Source organism: Nanorana parkeri, unplaced genomic scaffold (assembly GCF_000935625.1).
Source record: "Nanorana parkeri isolate BGI_ZX_2015 unplaced genomic scaffold, ASM93562v1 scaffold29, whole genome shotgun sequence".
Lineage (NCBI taxonomy): Eukaryota > Metazoa > Chordata > Amphibia > Anura > Dicroglossidae > Nanorana > Nanorana parkeri.
The window spans coordinates 1250196-1266242 of record NW_017306297.1 but is presented as its reverse complement, the minus strand read 5'-3'; the positions used below and the strand labels follow the sequence as shown (position 1 = coordinate 1266242).

Sequence of the window (16047 nt, the reverse complement as noted above, 5' to 3'; positions counted from 1 at the left end):
AGAACAGATGGCTTCTCTATCACCCCTGTATGTAAATCATTAATGGCGCTTGTGCGGTTAGCTCTCTGCGTGTGGGGCAATGGGCTATATATGGGGAAGACGAGATTGATCACACTCTCCTTTCTGTCACTTCATATTGTAAGATTAACATAGTTTCATAAAGGGTCTAGCACACAAGTAAGCCTTTTTTTTTGAAGTTACACAGCTCCAATTAAAATCTCTGCTTCTGTACCTTTACACTGCTCCTGGAAACACTAACCCACAGCGACACAGGGCAATGAATGAGGTTTATAATGGTGGAGAGAAGAACAGCACAGCAGACAGCAGTTCTGCTCCCTGAAGCCTCACACTCTGCTGTCAGTATCCTGAACGCCTAGGCAGCTTAAGAGCTGAAAAACGCTGATCAGTAAATCTAGGCTTAGGGATCAGAGAGGCACAGCACGGCAGAAAGCAAGTGTCCCACACCCTGACACTCTGCTGCCAGTGTCCAGAGCTTCTAGGCAGCTAGGCGCTGCAAGACATGGATCAGAGGATCAAAGCTAAGGGAAGCTGGAAGATGCACAAGAGGGCAGATAGCAAGTCAGCTTCCAAAAACCCTGGCACTCTGCTGCCAGTGTTTGGAGCTCCACAATGTGAAAGATCAAAGCTCGGAGAAACAAAGAGATGTACAGCAGAGCCAGAGCAAGTGTCCTCCACGGAAGCCTCACCCACTCTGCTGTGAGTTTCCTCAGCAGGTAGTACTGTAGGACAATGATCAGTGGAGTCTCAGAGGAACATAGCAAATTGTAGGGAGGTGGTGTAAACCTGGTGAGGGTTGAACTAAGATTAGCAGCTGGGATCTCCCTGCTCTAGGAAGCTCTGCTGTGGTGACATCAGTGTTGTCTAATTAAAATAGATGGGTGACTGGGGTGATGTCCAGTCAACCAGCAGGCTGAGGTGACTGGGGTACACCAGTGGTTCTCAACCTGTGTAACCTCCGCACCCACATTTGTCCTTGGTCATTAAGTCGTGGCCCAAGTCGCACCGCACTGGAATGCATGTAATTACGGTATTGCACGTTCCGGGGGGGAGGGGGGATGTGGGTGCGTTTGGGGTGCAATTCAAATAAATGACAACGCAAAGCACCAGAACGTGCGGTAGGTGCGATTGCATGGTTTTGTACTAGTGTGAAGGGGCCCTCAAAAACATTGACAGACACAAAAAAACGTTTTGTTTCTTTTTTTTTTTTAGGATCCACCCAGTCTCCCTACTTTACAAGAACTGGAGTGGATCCCCAGTCTGGGGTCCAGTGTGGGCTGCTGTGCTGTGATGTAGCTCCACCTATATGTGCATTGTTTGTACAGCTCCCTTATGCAGCCTTTAGATGTCCCAGGAGCCAGAATGTGACATCACTCCAGTCCAGCTACCTCTACAGGGCATGTGAGGGAGCTGTAAGCAATGCACATATGGATGGAGCTCCCTCATGGCCATAGCCCCTAGCCAACCCAACCTCAAGCTGACATTCGGCGCCTGGCAGCATATTTTGAATGGCTGCTCAGTGTAAGAACTGACAGTGCTGTGCTAGGGGAAGGCTGGGGAGCCTCTCATCAACCGCAGTGAAAGGCACGCAGAGACCCACTAAACATGGGGTTGCGACACACTTTTGGGTCGCGACCCTCCAGTTTAGAACCACGGGTCTACACAACAAGAAATAGCAGCCGACAGCCACTCTAAGGCAAACTTCGAAGATGGTTTACAAGATGATGGAGATTTCTGGTGTGAAATAAAAAGATTATTAAGAAAAGGTAAGCTTGCTGCTACACTAAATGTTATCCTGGAGTTTGACTTTAAACACAAAAACATAAGCTCCACAAGTCCATGTACTGATGTGTAAAACTCCAGTTCTCAGACTCTAGAACAATTATTATTGTCAATTGTGAGTGGCATAGCTTTTTGCCTCAGATCACACAGAGCAGTCACACAGAGCATTGACTAGCACGGCCCTGAATACATGCAAAACCCCTCATGTCACGAGCAGGCCTTCCACACTTACAGTAGGCTGAACACACATATGTGGATCATCTGCTTTTCTGGCAAGGGGTGCCAAATAATAGTTTATTTTAAAAGGGTTTGAAAAGAAAGATGCAACTGGTGCACCAAATGTAAGAAAAAATTCCCAAGCTCCTCTTTTTGTACAAAGACAGCAAAAAGTTTCCCAGCACACTCACCAGACAGCATGCAAAAATACCTGTCTAACTACTAAGGTTTTTTTGGCATGCTGTCTGGTGAGTGTGATGGGAAACTTTTTGCTGTCTTTGTACAAAAAGACGCACTTGGGAATTTTTTCTTACATTTGGTGCATCATGTGCACCTTGCTTTAAAGCTGGTTATGAGTTGATGAGTGCGTTTGCCATTTGTTTTGCTTTTCGTACAAATAGTCTCAAACCGCACCACATAAAAAATGGTTCAGAAAATACGTTTATCAATATTTTGGAGGAATAGGAGACATGCAATAGTGCACCAAGCAAATGATGGCACAAGACAGTTACACTTTCTACTATGTCAAATTAACTATATGCGCTGCAACATAATAGTTTATATAAAATGCGACACATCATAATAAGAGATCACATGCCACCGTTCACAATCCTCAACAGCCGCCAATCCTTGTTGATCTGGCCCAATAGGTTTAGGCAGTGTGTGTAAACAATCTTGTATCGCTAAATTCCAAAATGTTTATGAGAATATAAAAACAATGAAACCAGTACAGAGAAACTGCATTTTCATGATATGAATTAAACTCCGAGACGGGATGCAGGATTTTTCTATCTACTAAGAGTACCCATACATGAGGACTTGAATTATTGTGCCGGAAACTACCCCACAGCTTCAAGCAAAAGGTGAAGGCTGGTGACAGGACCTCTTTAATTCTGCTAGATGCATTGTCTAAACACTACTTCTGGGGAACAACACTTCTTCAAAAAGAACAAAAGTGCCAATGCTCAGGGACATTTTATGAGTGCCAAGCACATCTTAGACCATGTGTGCAGCATCTGAGAAAAGTGTCAGTCAACAAGAACATCATCTTTATTCAGGATCATGTACTGTCTTTTGAGAAAGTGTTTGGACCCTGTGCCTCATTCCCTTGTGGAAAATGTCCTTAAGTAAGAAAACATAACTAATGCTTACCTTGTATACAGAGGATAATAGCATTAGGGTTCTGCATATATGCTTTACTGATGCTGAAGATAGTTTCTTTGGTATCCGGAGCCATTCCAGAAGTAACAGTCTATGAAAAAAAGCAATAAAATGTAAAAGTTACAACATTCACTGGGGGAAATTGATCAAAACTAGACCAAACAGAATCTGGAGCAGTTGCCCATGGCAACCAATCAGCATCTCCCTTCAGTTTGCCCAGGCCAGATTTGAAAATGAGAGAGAGAAGCCGATTGGCTGCAGTGCAAATCTGCACCAGATTTTGTCTGCTCCAGTTTTGATAAATTCCCCTCAACGTGCCCAGTACATGTGGAGTAGAACAGGTATATGTTACCTACACTGATAACTCCAGGAAGATCCACAAGCACCATTCTCTGGATTCCAGGACCTTTTACACTTAGAGAGATAGTCTGTGTAAAACATAATGCCAGAATTAAAGATATTTCAGAGAATAAATAACAGTTTCCTTATGCCGCAATACACATATTACTATAATTACCTCAGGGCTTACAGTCTGCCCATTCTTAACACTCTTCCTCATTCGTACTTCTATTTCATCCCTCAAAGCTGCAAGCTGCCAGCAGAAAAAAAACAATATGTCAGGACAGAATACACACAAAGTATGATGGAGTTTTATTAGGGTTTTGTGTATTTAGACAATAAGTTACAATAGGGGTAATTAATGGGATTTACACCGCCAGTAAAACCAGAACACTTTGCTCTTATTTTACTGGTTCCCATCATCGAATGTTACCAGGGCAAAGATGAGACTTTGGTTTGAATGCTCAGTGAAGTAGAGAGGGAATACAAACAGGTCCTTGAGACAAAAGATCCAGTGACCAGAGTCACTGCAGGCGGTCTGAAGATCAGAGATCCATGGCAATCTTTACAATGTAGGAGCAACAAGCGGGGAGATGCTTCCTAATTGCCAAGTAGCAGAATGCGCATATAACTGCCCAGCCAGTGGATGATGTCAGCATTTCGTCCCTCAGTGCCAACCCCCTTCCACAGTATGAACCAGCAGAAGGCGTCCAGCGATCCACACAGATGAGGTAGCTTCTGATGCTCAGCCTGACTGGACTACTCAGTGACAGGGCAAGCATTGAGTCAATGCCAACAGTTCTCGACCTAGAAAGTGACTTATGCAGAACCCAGTGCCCGTAGGTCACTTCCGGGCTGATGTCCAGTCTATCTAACACTTAAAAAGCCAGACTAAAGGATAGGCTGCACCGCATCCTATCCCAACATGTTTATCCTAAACATGCTGGTAGCGGGAAGGGGTTTTTCTGGGCTGGCTACAAAAATGGCTAATTTTTTATTTATTTGCCAGCGTCCCGTCCTCCTGCAGATGGCAGAATAACCCGAAGGTTTAAGACTTCCGGTGCCACTCAATGGATGAGAAAGAAGTGTAAATTATTTATATTGTCCTACATTCAAGACTGCACAGAAATATTATTGGTCTTAAAACCTATAAAACAGAGAACATGGTGTATACCAGGGGTAGCCAAACGTTGGCCCTCCAGCTGTTGTGGAACTACGAATCCCATCATGTATCTGCTCCAGGGTCATAGGGGATTTGTAATTTTACTACAGCTGAAGGGCCGAAGTTTATCTACCCCTGGTGCACACCATCTTTGCTTTGTAACATGCGTATTCGGAAATGTCTGATGAATTAAGTGCATTCAGTTTTTCTTAATTTTCAATGGATAATGCAAAACAAATGTAATCTTTTTTTACTCAGTTACATAGCACAATCCATGTTATCATTTGGTTTTAGTGAAAGTGCGTGCTATAGAAGTGCTGCCCGCTCCTCTATTAATAGCTACTCACATCTGATTCTTTTGAGAGATCAAACTCCCGAGAGCTGTCCTTAAACATAGCGACATGGTGAGGACCCTCACTTAAAGCAACCTGAAACAAAGCAAACAACAGTTCAGACTCAGTTATTCACAAGCGTGATTTCACCCTTACACTGTTCTTTATTATGACAAGAGCTCGGTGGCATATTACATCTCTATTAAAATCTCTGTTTACATCTTGCAACAGCAAGTATTCTGGCAAACACATTAGGAAAACAATTAAGTAGAAAACGGTGGAACATTTACTAAAAACCCAAGGGGGGATATATCAGAACTGGAGCAGACAAAATCTGGAGCAAATTTGCGCTGCAGCCAATCAGCTTCTATCTTTCATTTTCAAATCTTATCTGAGCAAACTGAAGAGGGATGCTGATTGGTTGCCATGGGCAACTGCTCCAGGTTCTGTTTGCTCCAGTTTTGATAAATTTCCCACAAGGTGCCTTCAGGGGACAAGAACTTGATAAATACTGAACAAACAATATTGTTATATCAGGTCCACTTATATGACTACAACCGCACAAACTGTATGGAGTGAGAACAATTGCAAGAAATGACTACCATCCCTCACAAGATGGGATGATCCAATAACATGCAGCATATTATACAGTACAAGAGATGATTTGACACTGTCCAGGGCACATGATCTGACAGGGGGTGTTCTCGTTTATTTATCTCAAACCACAGAGATTGTTGGAACAGATATTCTGCATCAACCATATAACATACCTTAACTGGGGAGCGTGTCATCATCTCTCCTGAGCCTCTAGGAAAGATACGCGCTTGTGCGATCATTTCCAGGACACTGGTTTTTCCTGAACTCTGGTCTCCAACTACAATGACCTTTAAAAGAAAACAAAATCAGGGTTTTTTGTAATTCTAGGTTGAATGTGATGTATTTGCTATAAGAAAATGTAATGGCAGTAGCTGGTAAAAGGAAAGAAGGATTTAATATAATGGAGAGGGCACTGCCAAGTTGCCAACTATTCTCATTATCGGTTAGTTGGTTGGGGGGGGGGGGAGCAATTTTTAAAACTTTTTTAATGTAACCAATCGATTAGTTGAAAAATGAATCGGGCAACTAAATCGACTATGAAAATAATCGTTAGCTGCGGCCCTAGGCCAAACACTAGAGAAGAGTGTCGCAGTGAGCCGTGACTGACCAAACCAAAAAACCGGTACATAGAATCACACTGGTTGCTGAGGGTGACATAGATTTTGCTTCTTTGTGCTCCAGAGTACATACATCCAATTGTCCATTCTGGGCCTAAACCTTTGCTTCTTTTGACTTCAAACTTTTCTATGAAAGTAAACCTGTGCTTTATCCATGCAGAGTAAAGCAAAAGGTTCACTAACACAAACCTCCACAGATGCATATACTCACCTTTCGCTCCCACGCCACTCTGTTCAGTCACTGGGGAAAAAAAAGAAAAGTTTTCTCTAAGCTGCGAGTCACAGCTATGGGGCTATGTACTTCCCACATGACTGGCCCCGCACTGGCACATGAGTGAGTCGCATGCTGCTCTGAACTCAGAAGTACCAGGTACCACCTTCAGCTCCTATCACTAAACAGAGCGGCAGGAGAGCAAAAAAAAGGTATGTATAAGCTTCACAAGATAGTGGGAATAAAGCAAACCTGTTGGTCCCCTCTGAATGGACAAAGCACAGGTTTTCTTTAAGGTGTATTGTACAAATGATCTATATAAATAAATGTACCATTTAAAGCTGAACTCTGTTCTCACACTTTTCACTCTAAGACTATACCTTGTGCAGTAACTTGTTTAAAAATGTTGCTCACTTACTCCTCTGAAATATTCGGCATAAAATGGCCTCCCTCTTTCTCTTTAAGGCAAAGGTATGTATGAGGGAAGGGTGTTCCTATCAGAAGGTAACGCATCAGAGACGTAGCAATGAATGCCAGTTGGGAGACGATTTTTAGAGGAGACATCCAGTACAGCAAAAGAAGTGTTGCTGCAGTGTGGATGGCTGGTACAACGAGCAACATCTAATAATATAAGTGGTGCTTAGACACTGCAAAAGCTAGTCATTTGTGCACAGCTGACAAGAAAGAAGGATAAAAGAAGACACAGTAGGCATAGCAGAGCAGAAAGAAATGTCAACATACCCTTGGTAGATGGTCCTGGGTGTTATAGTTGGCATCATAATCAGACAGGATATCCAATACTTCAGAATACATATCTATCAAGGATTTCTATTACATAAGAAAAAACAATGAAACATGATCAAATGAAGAGTATTTTTGTTGTAGATTAACAACCCCAATTCCAGCATGTTATAACCCCCCACCCCTTCCCATGTGATAGCTTGACTGACAAATCCACAGTCATGCAACACTGTATCCAAACAAAATTCATACCATTGTATTTTAGGTTGATAGAGCTTTCCTTTGGCAATATTTATAACCACTTACTTTTAAAAGAAAAATGTGTATTTTTTATTTTTACTATATAAAAAGGACTTTGAAAGAAAAAAACAAAACTGTGTTTTTATTCATGAGTCAACTTCAGATTTGCCATCACCATTAATTCCACGTGTCCAAGCCTAGAATGAAAACATTTTTGGCACTGAAAGACCTTCTTCTATCTTTGTATTTGGATATGTCTAATAGATTTCAGTGGTGCGTGTAGAGTGCTCAATTAGAAAACTTAATAAAAGGAGCCATAGACAGTAAATATGAGCAAATGCAGCAGATCAAAATGCTCCCTCTTCTACACAATTCTAAATCCCTGTGTCAGTGGGGTTTATCTCAGGTCCTTTGCAAGCTGCTTCCGTGAGAGGACAGGGAGGTGAGGTGGCTGTATGTAAACCAAAGCCAAGGATTATACTTGTGATCACTGTGATGGGTTCACAGCGATTACAAGGCACAAAGTCCCCCTGATTAGCTCTTTTTTTTTTCCTGCCTATGATCTGTACTGTCCAATGGTGTGCACACACACTCTAAGCACAAGGAAGTTTTTAAACGTCCACTCAGTAACAGCTTCCCTGACTGGGGGTTTCACTACAATGGCCTGCTGGTTAAAAACAAACTTTTGTGTATTTCTGTAATCAGCTATTCCAAAATACTGCAGACATAACCCTTTAATTGCTGAAGTAATCAAATAGCTGCTTTGACGATCAGATATACAAGTGAAAAAGTCTAAACTGAGCCTAGGATATTCATACCGGCAGTTCACGGAGTAGTCCATATTAATGAATGTATAGTGGTTCACGTAGTCGTCAATAATAATGAATGTATAGTACTATATTTAAAAAGGAGAATTATGAGGTGAGTGATTTTCACTCAGCCTCATAATCTGAGCTGACCTGTGACAATGAGACTGTCACAGGTCGGCTCAGTAGATCGGGAAGTGAGCAAACACATACCGCCCCTCGCTCACTTCTCGATCTATCCCTGCAGAGAGCCGTGACTGTCACTCACGGCTCCCTGCAGGGATCCCCCCCTCCCCTCTCCGATCCTCCAGCGCTGACTGGCGAAAGGGACGGGGAGGGGGCGGGCACAGCTGGCTCTGCCTTTGGATAGGCAGAGCCAGCTGTCAATCTCGCAGCTGGGTGGATCCAGACAGTATTGTCGGGATCCAACCCGGCTGCGGCGTCTCAGTATACAGCTCAGTATACAGCTCAGTATACAGCTCAGCATACAGCTCAGTATACAGCTCAGTATACAGCTCCAGCTTGCGGTATACTGAGCTTTGGGTGAGGGGAGGATGCTAGTTTGTGTTCTCCGGTGACCCTTAGGAGAATTATGGGGAAAAGCCCTAACCCCATAGTTCTCCTTTAAAGTAGAAATAATTGTTACTGTTTTAAATATGCATCACCTTGACTTTTCTCTGATGAATTCCTTTGTCATCTCTTTGTAGCACCACCTTCCTCAAATCTTTGTTTTCTTTCTCTAATCGTTCAAGAATACGCTGGTATTTCAACTGAAGCATATAAAAAACAAACAAACATCAAAATAGAAGATAATTAGTGAAGTGTTTTAATTGGAACATAAAAGACCAATTAACATTTACAGTATTACAAATAATAAATAGCTATTGGAGGATAGCTAATCTAACCAAAAAAATTTTTTTGGGATAGCGTGGGGAAGAGCTAACATTTCTGTCCCGTTTTTATTTCTCTTTGTGATGCCGTTGAGCAGATTTCTCCCTCATTTCCTGTCCCTGTAATATCCACCCAAGAAATGGGAGGTGGCTGTCAATGCTAGAACAGATAGGCACACAGCAATAAAACACTGTTCATTGTTGAAGAAATTTCCTGCAACTTCCTGCTCTAACCCATTGGAGAGATTTCCCAGTATTTCCTGTCATAATAAAATAGAGGAGAAATATCCCTAATAGGGACATAAATAGCAAAAAGAAACCTGACAGACACTCCAACCCTTTCCCACTTTATCCAAAACTAAATCAAATGTTTTGGTGTAAGCTGGGCTTTATAGTGTATCAAGAGCCATTTTTGGATAGAGTGGTGGGGTTTAGAACCTCGGTAAGGATTTTATTGCTGTGTGTCTCCATTAAGAACATTCACCCTCTTTTTATCTCGTGGGGACCATTGTCAAAAAAAGATAGAAACTGAGGGAAAATTCAACATTCTGAATGAGCGGTCACCAGAACAGCATTAAAGTAAAAGCTTCCAGTGGGGGAAATTGTCTAGGAGGACGCTCGTTGGAAATATTTCCTCTTACATGATGTTGTGTCTCTAGGACAGGAAATTAAATCTCCCCAATGGGACAAATAGCAAAAAAAATAAAATCTTAATGATCCCCTACTCTGACATGGAACATGCGAATAGGGGGAAAGCAGAGTGATCAGAGGGATGATCTCATCTGTCTGCTGCTGCTCTTTTACAATCAGCAGGCTGGGGATGGAGAAATTACACCACTGTAATTCACTAGGGATGCACCAATACCGATACTAGTACCGATCTATATCGGTGCCAATGCAAATATTTGGGCAAGTATTTGGGCAAATACTCGTACTCGCCCAAATGCTCCGATGCCTAGCCCAATACAGGAGCTTTCCGGTATCAGGAAGCTGGGCGGCATGTCATTACACACCGCCCGGCTTCCTGATTGGCCCCATGCCAATCAGGAAGCCAGGCAGCAGGTAATGATTGGTCGAGAAGCCGGCAGACCACGAAGCTGGACGGCGAGTCATTACCAGCACCCTGGCTTTTCTGATTGACGAGGGAGCATGGAGCCGGCTTCCTGGCCAATCAGGAAGCCGGGCGCCCTGTAATGACTCGTTGCCCGGCTTCCTGATTGTCCAGCTTCGACCAATCAGGAAGCCAGTCAACATGTCATTACACAGCGCCCGGATTCCTGATTGGCCAGAAAGCTGGCTCCATGTTCCCTCATCACTTGGTGGCGAGGGAGCATGGAGACGGCTTCTAATCAGGAAGCCAGGTGGCGAGTTATTACACGCCGCCTGGCTTCCTTAATGGGACTTCCGGTATCAGCAAGTACCGAAAAAAAAAAAACGGTACTCGATACCGAAAAACCAGTATCGGTGCACCCCTAGTATTCACTGTTACCAAGTAAAGCTGGCCATACACTGAACAAATCTCAGCCAGCTCCTGATGAACCGGACGAAATTTGCAAAGAGTGCGGCTGTCAGCATCCCTGGATCAGCTGATTAAAGGAGACAGCCGGAAAAAATCTTCGAACGAACAGAGCCGGCAGCTGCTGTCAGAATACAATGCAAACAGCGGGAGATTCCTGAATCAACACTCGTAAAGGTTGATGGAGAAATCTGTAATATTTTCTTCGTTCAGCCCACAGGTTGAACAAAGAAAATATTACAGTACACGGCCAGCTTAAGTGGCGTCACCCTCCATGCTGTACCGTGTGGACGGGCTGTGTAAATCTCAGTATGTGAATAGAAATACAAATCCATTGACAGGAAAACCTTCTTTATATTTCAGCTATTAAAATGTGTTGTTCTGTTATTATAATTCCCATACAGTAAAACTCAGCCTACCTGGGTCTGTAAAAGCTCATCCTGCAGCTGATCAACTTTCTCTTTGTCAGATACCTTAAAGAGGAGATGAAATGTTAATATGAGAAAAGGTTTATTAATTTCAAACACTTTTATACCTCACAACCAATCTGACACCAGTAAGTTATTGAAGATTTACCTAATGAACAGATAAATGAGTCACAGAAGGAGATTGAGGTATCTAAAATAGACATATCCAACCACAGAATTATCACATATGTTTCTCTCCTTTCATTACACATACCATACACATTCTTTAATACCAGTAAAAATCAGCATGTTTTCCCCAGCGTGCTAAACAAAACACAGACATTATTACCAAATCCTTTCACTAAATAACACTACTGAAAGCAAACTTACACTAAGAGCGATGATGATGTACAAAATTCAGTGACCCATAGTAACCACGAATCCAAATAATGATTCCACAATTCCTCCAAAAGTCTGGATTCTGCCATTAAATTATCAAGTCCACCGGCGTTCATGGCGACAGATGTTCTAGTCAAACTCTCCATTTTCCATTTGAAGGCAGCGCTTGGCCTGCAGTTCAAATGCACCTTAACAGGACATGCTGCATCCAAAGAAATTAAACACAGGCTCTGAACTGCCATGTGCAGTAAGGCTACCACCGTACTACGAGGATTAAGTTCTTGTTTTCATCTAGGGACAAAAATAAAGATATACTCATCTGAACCTGGGACCCAGCTGGCTCCTAGATCAGTCCCAGCAGCTTCTCTCCTCCACTCCTCACATGTAATACACTGTATTGGATGTGATGACTCAAAGGACCTTAGACCGCCGGAGCAGAGGGGGAGTGAGGCTGCAGAGCCCAGTCTAGCAGCCAGCTTGCTCCGAGGTTCAGGTCAGTATATCTTTAATTTATATCCCTTTAAATTAAAGTCAATGGGACTTTGCTGATATGCGTTTCACATGCGTTTCAAACACACATCAACATTTTCGCTCATCGACATGAGCCCAGAAACATTTTTATTAACAATTTTGCACATAGATTCCTTTTTTACAAAAAAAGGGCTATGTACTCTGGATTTTACACTGTGCCATTCTTTTTCAATAAAACAACTGTTATCCCACAATTCTCACCACAACCATCTGCCATCACTGTCCCATTACATCTCTATGCTCCTATCACTTGTCTGGTTGCACCAATGGAACTATATCTTGAGCTGACATCTGTCAAAAAGCTACATGGTTTTAGCATCAAATTTATACCTTGCCCACTCTGTTTTATTAATAACCCCTGTAAAATTATTATCAGAAAAATCATCAAAAAGGTTCCAAAACAAACAATTCCTAAATAGCTATAAAAACACTAAGGGGTGTATTTATAAAACGTTTGAGTCATTGTTCTGTGATAGAGACATTTACATTCATTATGTGTAAATAGGGCAAAATTGAAGTGTAATGGTTGGACAATTCCACATTATGGCCACTAGATAAAGCTGAGCAGCATAGGAAATAGTTTTTTTCTATGCGCCTTGGCTCCATCTAGTGGCCATAATTGGTATTTTCCAAAAACGAAATTTATTCTGCACAAGAAAACATTACGGGGGTTATTCACAAAAGGGTGAAGAGTTTGGAGAAGGCAGAAGAAGTGGACAATCTAGGACAACATAGCTGAACTGGAAAGTGAGCTGAATTGGATAATTTTTCCAGTTCAGCTATGTTGGCCTAGATTGTTTACTTCTCCTGCCTTCTCCAAACTCTTCACCCTTTTGTGAATAACCCCCCACATGTTTCGTATTCGCACTGAACTAGCGTAAATGTTAGTTTTGCAGAAATAATGGCTTTGTGAACATTTTAAAAACACACCCGTAATGTATTCCCAATACCAAACAATGAATACTATATTGTCTCAAACAAAAACAGCTCTAAATGAACACCTTGTCTGACTTCTGTTCACATAAAAACTGCTGAGAAGAATTCATACATAATATATTTTGCATGGGCTAAAATTATTAGCTATTAAAAAGCATTAATAAGCTGATGCCAGGGGCAGGACTGACCCCTTATAAAACAGCACGTGATTGCTAAAAGATCTAGATTTGATGAGAAGGGACATACCCTAGTTCTCATTTTTTTAACCATGTACCTAAAATAATTAATATAAACAGAATAAAACACAAATGCAACATTTCATTAATATGCTTTATGAAGGTCGGATATCCCCCTTCCACATGTTAGAATTAAATCCAATTGTAAAGTTTGTGTAAATATGGATTTGTGACTGCAGCTGACTGACAAGACAAGTGCTCAGTGCACCCAGTGCTCTATGACCCGTCACCTTGCGCTTCTGCTGTGAAGTGCCCGTGTTAATGTTTCCAGCAGCCCTGCGTGCCTCCTCTTCATGCTGCTTGAGCTGCTCTTGTAATAGAATGAGTTCACCAAGCAAACCCTGCCGTGAGTTTACAGAGAGAGAAAGACGAAGTGAAGGTGGGGACAAAAACAGCCATGGGGAGCAAAATGAAGTAAAGGGGTTTGTAAAGGCAAAATAAAACACAAATGTTCACGAGCAAAAATGGACACAAATCATACAGATTGTTCTACACAATAAGACAAAGCTTGCTATACTGCTGCATAGGTCAAATATTTAGAATAAGATTTGTTGGAGAGTATTAGCCACTGCTCCAACCAAATGCTGCATAGTGTTACAAGCCTAAAAATAATTAAAAAAAGGCTTTGAACTGTTAATGTTTACCCAAGCAGGACATTATCTCTGCCACCAACATACATGCAAAATGATTGTGCGCAGAGCTACCACTACTACCAAGTATCGGGGAATGGGTGCAGAAAAGCAGGCTGCAACAGGGAAACACAGCAAATGGATTAGAAAGCAAATGCAGCAAGCATGTCATTTAGTTTCTAGTTTCAAGCAAGCATCAGCCTTTAGGGCGCACTCACTCATCAGCATTTGAACACCGATGATCAAGAATGAACAATGGTTTTCAGGGGTCTTCAAGGAATCAAATGAAAGGTGCAGCATTTTATAAGATCGCCAACAACAGAGCAGTTTGTGACAATCTCAGCACTGCTGCTTTGGTGTGAACTGCTTTGTAGTTCACATGTATACATTTCTGTACTTTTTACAGGCTGACTCAATATACTAAGGAAAGCCGTTATTGTGTAGAAAATGATTAAGGGGAAAATAATAAAAATAAAAAAACAACTACAAACTAAAATAAACACACACACAATACAAGGGAGTTGCATTGATCTACACCTGTCTTGTTTAAATGCACATGTTTTAAGGTATGAACTCCAGCTTTAAAAATGTTATATATACACTTACATTAGTCCAGCTTGGTACGCCAAGTATATATAAATGATCCCTGGCTGCACAACAGTGATCCTGTAACACAGTGTCTTCTGGATATAGGAACATCTGCTGTGCTGAGCGACTTCCTCGTGCTGTTACATGCGCCTGTGCATACCTGTAATACCATGAAACCGCCCCTCAACCAACCAGCTAATATCTAGTATTCATTGGCAAAAATACTGGGCGTCCTTGAAATGGTCGTTGTGCTGCCCACTGAATGACCCGTGCAGCTCAGGGAAAGTGGCTGTTCCCATAAATGGAAGATGCTGTAATATACTGTAGTAGCTGTGGCTACTGCAGTGTATTACACAATCCCCATAGCCCTGCCAGAGATCATTTTTATATAACATTGTGTCAATCTGGATCATCGTATGTGTATTTACATTTTTAAATGAGTTCAGCTTTAAGTGCCAGAAGAGCAAACCTATAACTGGTTGCCAGGAAAGAATGATTTTTCTACAAGTCTTTCTGATCACAGGAAATTTGTCACAGCAGGTCTCTTTGCAAACATTTAAACTTCTAAATCTGTCGGCATCAGAATGGGGCAAAATTGAATGTTCTTACATCTCCTTCTTACTGGAGAACTCTGCACAGCCCGCCTGAGACCCCACACACACCGCCTGAGACATCGGAGACATGAGGCTGCCGGCCCAGAGCAACATGGAGTATGTAGCTTCATATTATTCTACATTGCTGTATAATGCATTGCTGGGATTTGTAGTCCCTCTACAGCTTGGAATACAGCACAATGCAGAATACCACCAGCTATAGGACTACAAAAATCAGCAATAGTACATTATACGGCACAATGCAGAATACCACAGGCTATAGAGGACTACAAAACCCAGCAATAGTACATTATAGCTGGTGGTATTCTGCATTGTGCTGTATAATGTATTGCTGGGTTTTGTAGTCCTCTATAGCCGGTGACATTCTGCATTCATTGCTGTATAATTTTACACTTTACATTTCACTATATTGCACACCACATTTTTTTTCTTTTTTACTTCTACCGCTCCAAGCTTGCTCCCGTGATGGACTGCAATCTCAATACAAACTACTAGTCCCATCACTGGAGCCATTTTTTAACATTTATTTTATATCCGATTAACCAAACCTAATAATCGGCTAACTAATCGATTTTGAAAATAATCGTTTGCTGCAGCTCTATTGGAATCAGCAGCATAACTACCAGGGTTGCAGCTGCGACCCGGCCCTGGCACTCCAGCACTGTCATAAAATCAATAGTCTGTACTGTTTAAGAAAAACTGTCACATTACACTACAAAAAAAAAAAAACAGTTCTGCCTCTCCCCCCAGCAGTACACACTCAGCCCATTCACAGCATCTCTAAGATGATGGAGGAGGACCCGAAACCCAGAAGTGTCAGTTGCTGAGATGGCAGCAGGGGACAAAAGATCAATCCGACAGCGCTGGAGAAAGGCACACTTTTAATGTGCCCTAAGGTGCAAGCATGCAATGTTTTAACCCATTTTTATTACTGGCCATAATATTTGAAGACCATGGCCAGGAGAGAAAATGGCCTAAGAGCATTTGATTTTGCCCCATTCTCACAACAGCTGGTTAATTTGGATGGAACAAATGTAAATGCAGTTTTACTGGAAATATAGCAATTTGTTTGTGTAATA

At 42.0% G+C, this 16047-nt stretch overlaps 1 protein-coding gene across 5 annotated transcripts in view; it reads right to left on the bottom strand.

The window, feature by feature from the left end:
• The window catches only part of OPA1 (OPA1, mitochondrial dynamin like GTPase), an 87347-nt gene that overhangs the window by 56859 nt on the left and 14441 nt on the right, over positions 1-16047 (bottom strand). For 3 of the 5 annotated variants that reach the window (XM_018567184.1, XM_018567176.1, XM_018567190.1), the window contains 9 exons: positions 13368-13478; positions 11048-11101; positions 8888-8992; positions 7177-7263; positions 5781-5894; positions 5026-5106; positions 3695-3769; positions 3534-3605; positions 3169-3268 (listed from right to left, as the gene is read on the bottom strand). In XM_018567184.1, the coding sequence (XP_018422686.1) occupies positions 3169-3268; positions 3534-3605; positions 3695-3769; positions 5026-5106; positions 5781-5894; positions 7177-7263; positions 8888-8992; positions 11048-11101; positions 13368-13478 (799 nt within the window). The remainder of the gene's footprint in view (positions 1-3168; positions 3269-3533; positions 3606-3694; positions 3770-5025; positions 5107-5780; positions 5895-7176; positions 7264-8887; positions 8993-11047; positions 11102-13367; positions 13479-16047) is intronic. The other 2 variants (XM_018567199.1, XM_018567208.1) reach the window with 1 other exon arrangement.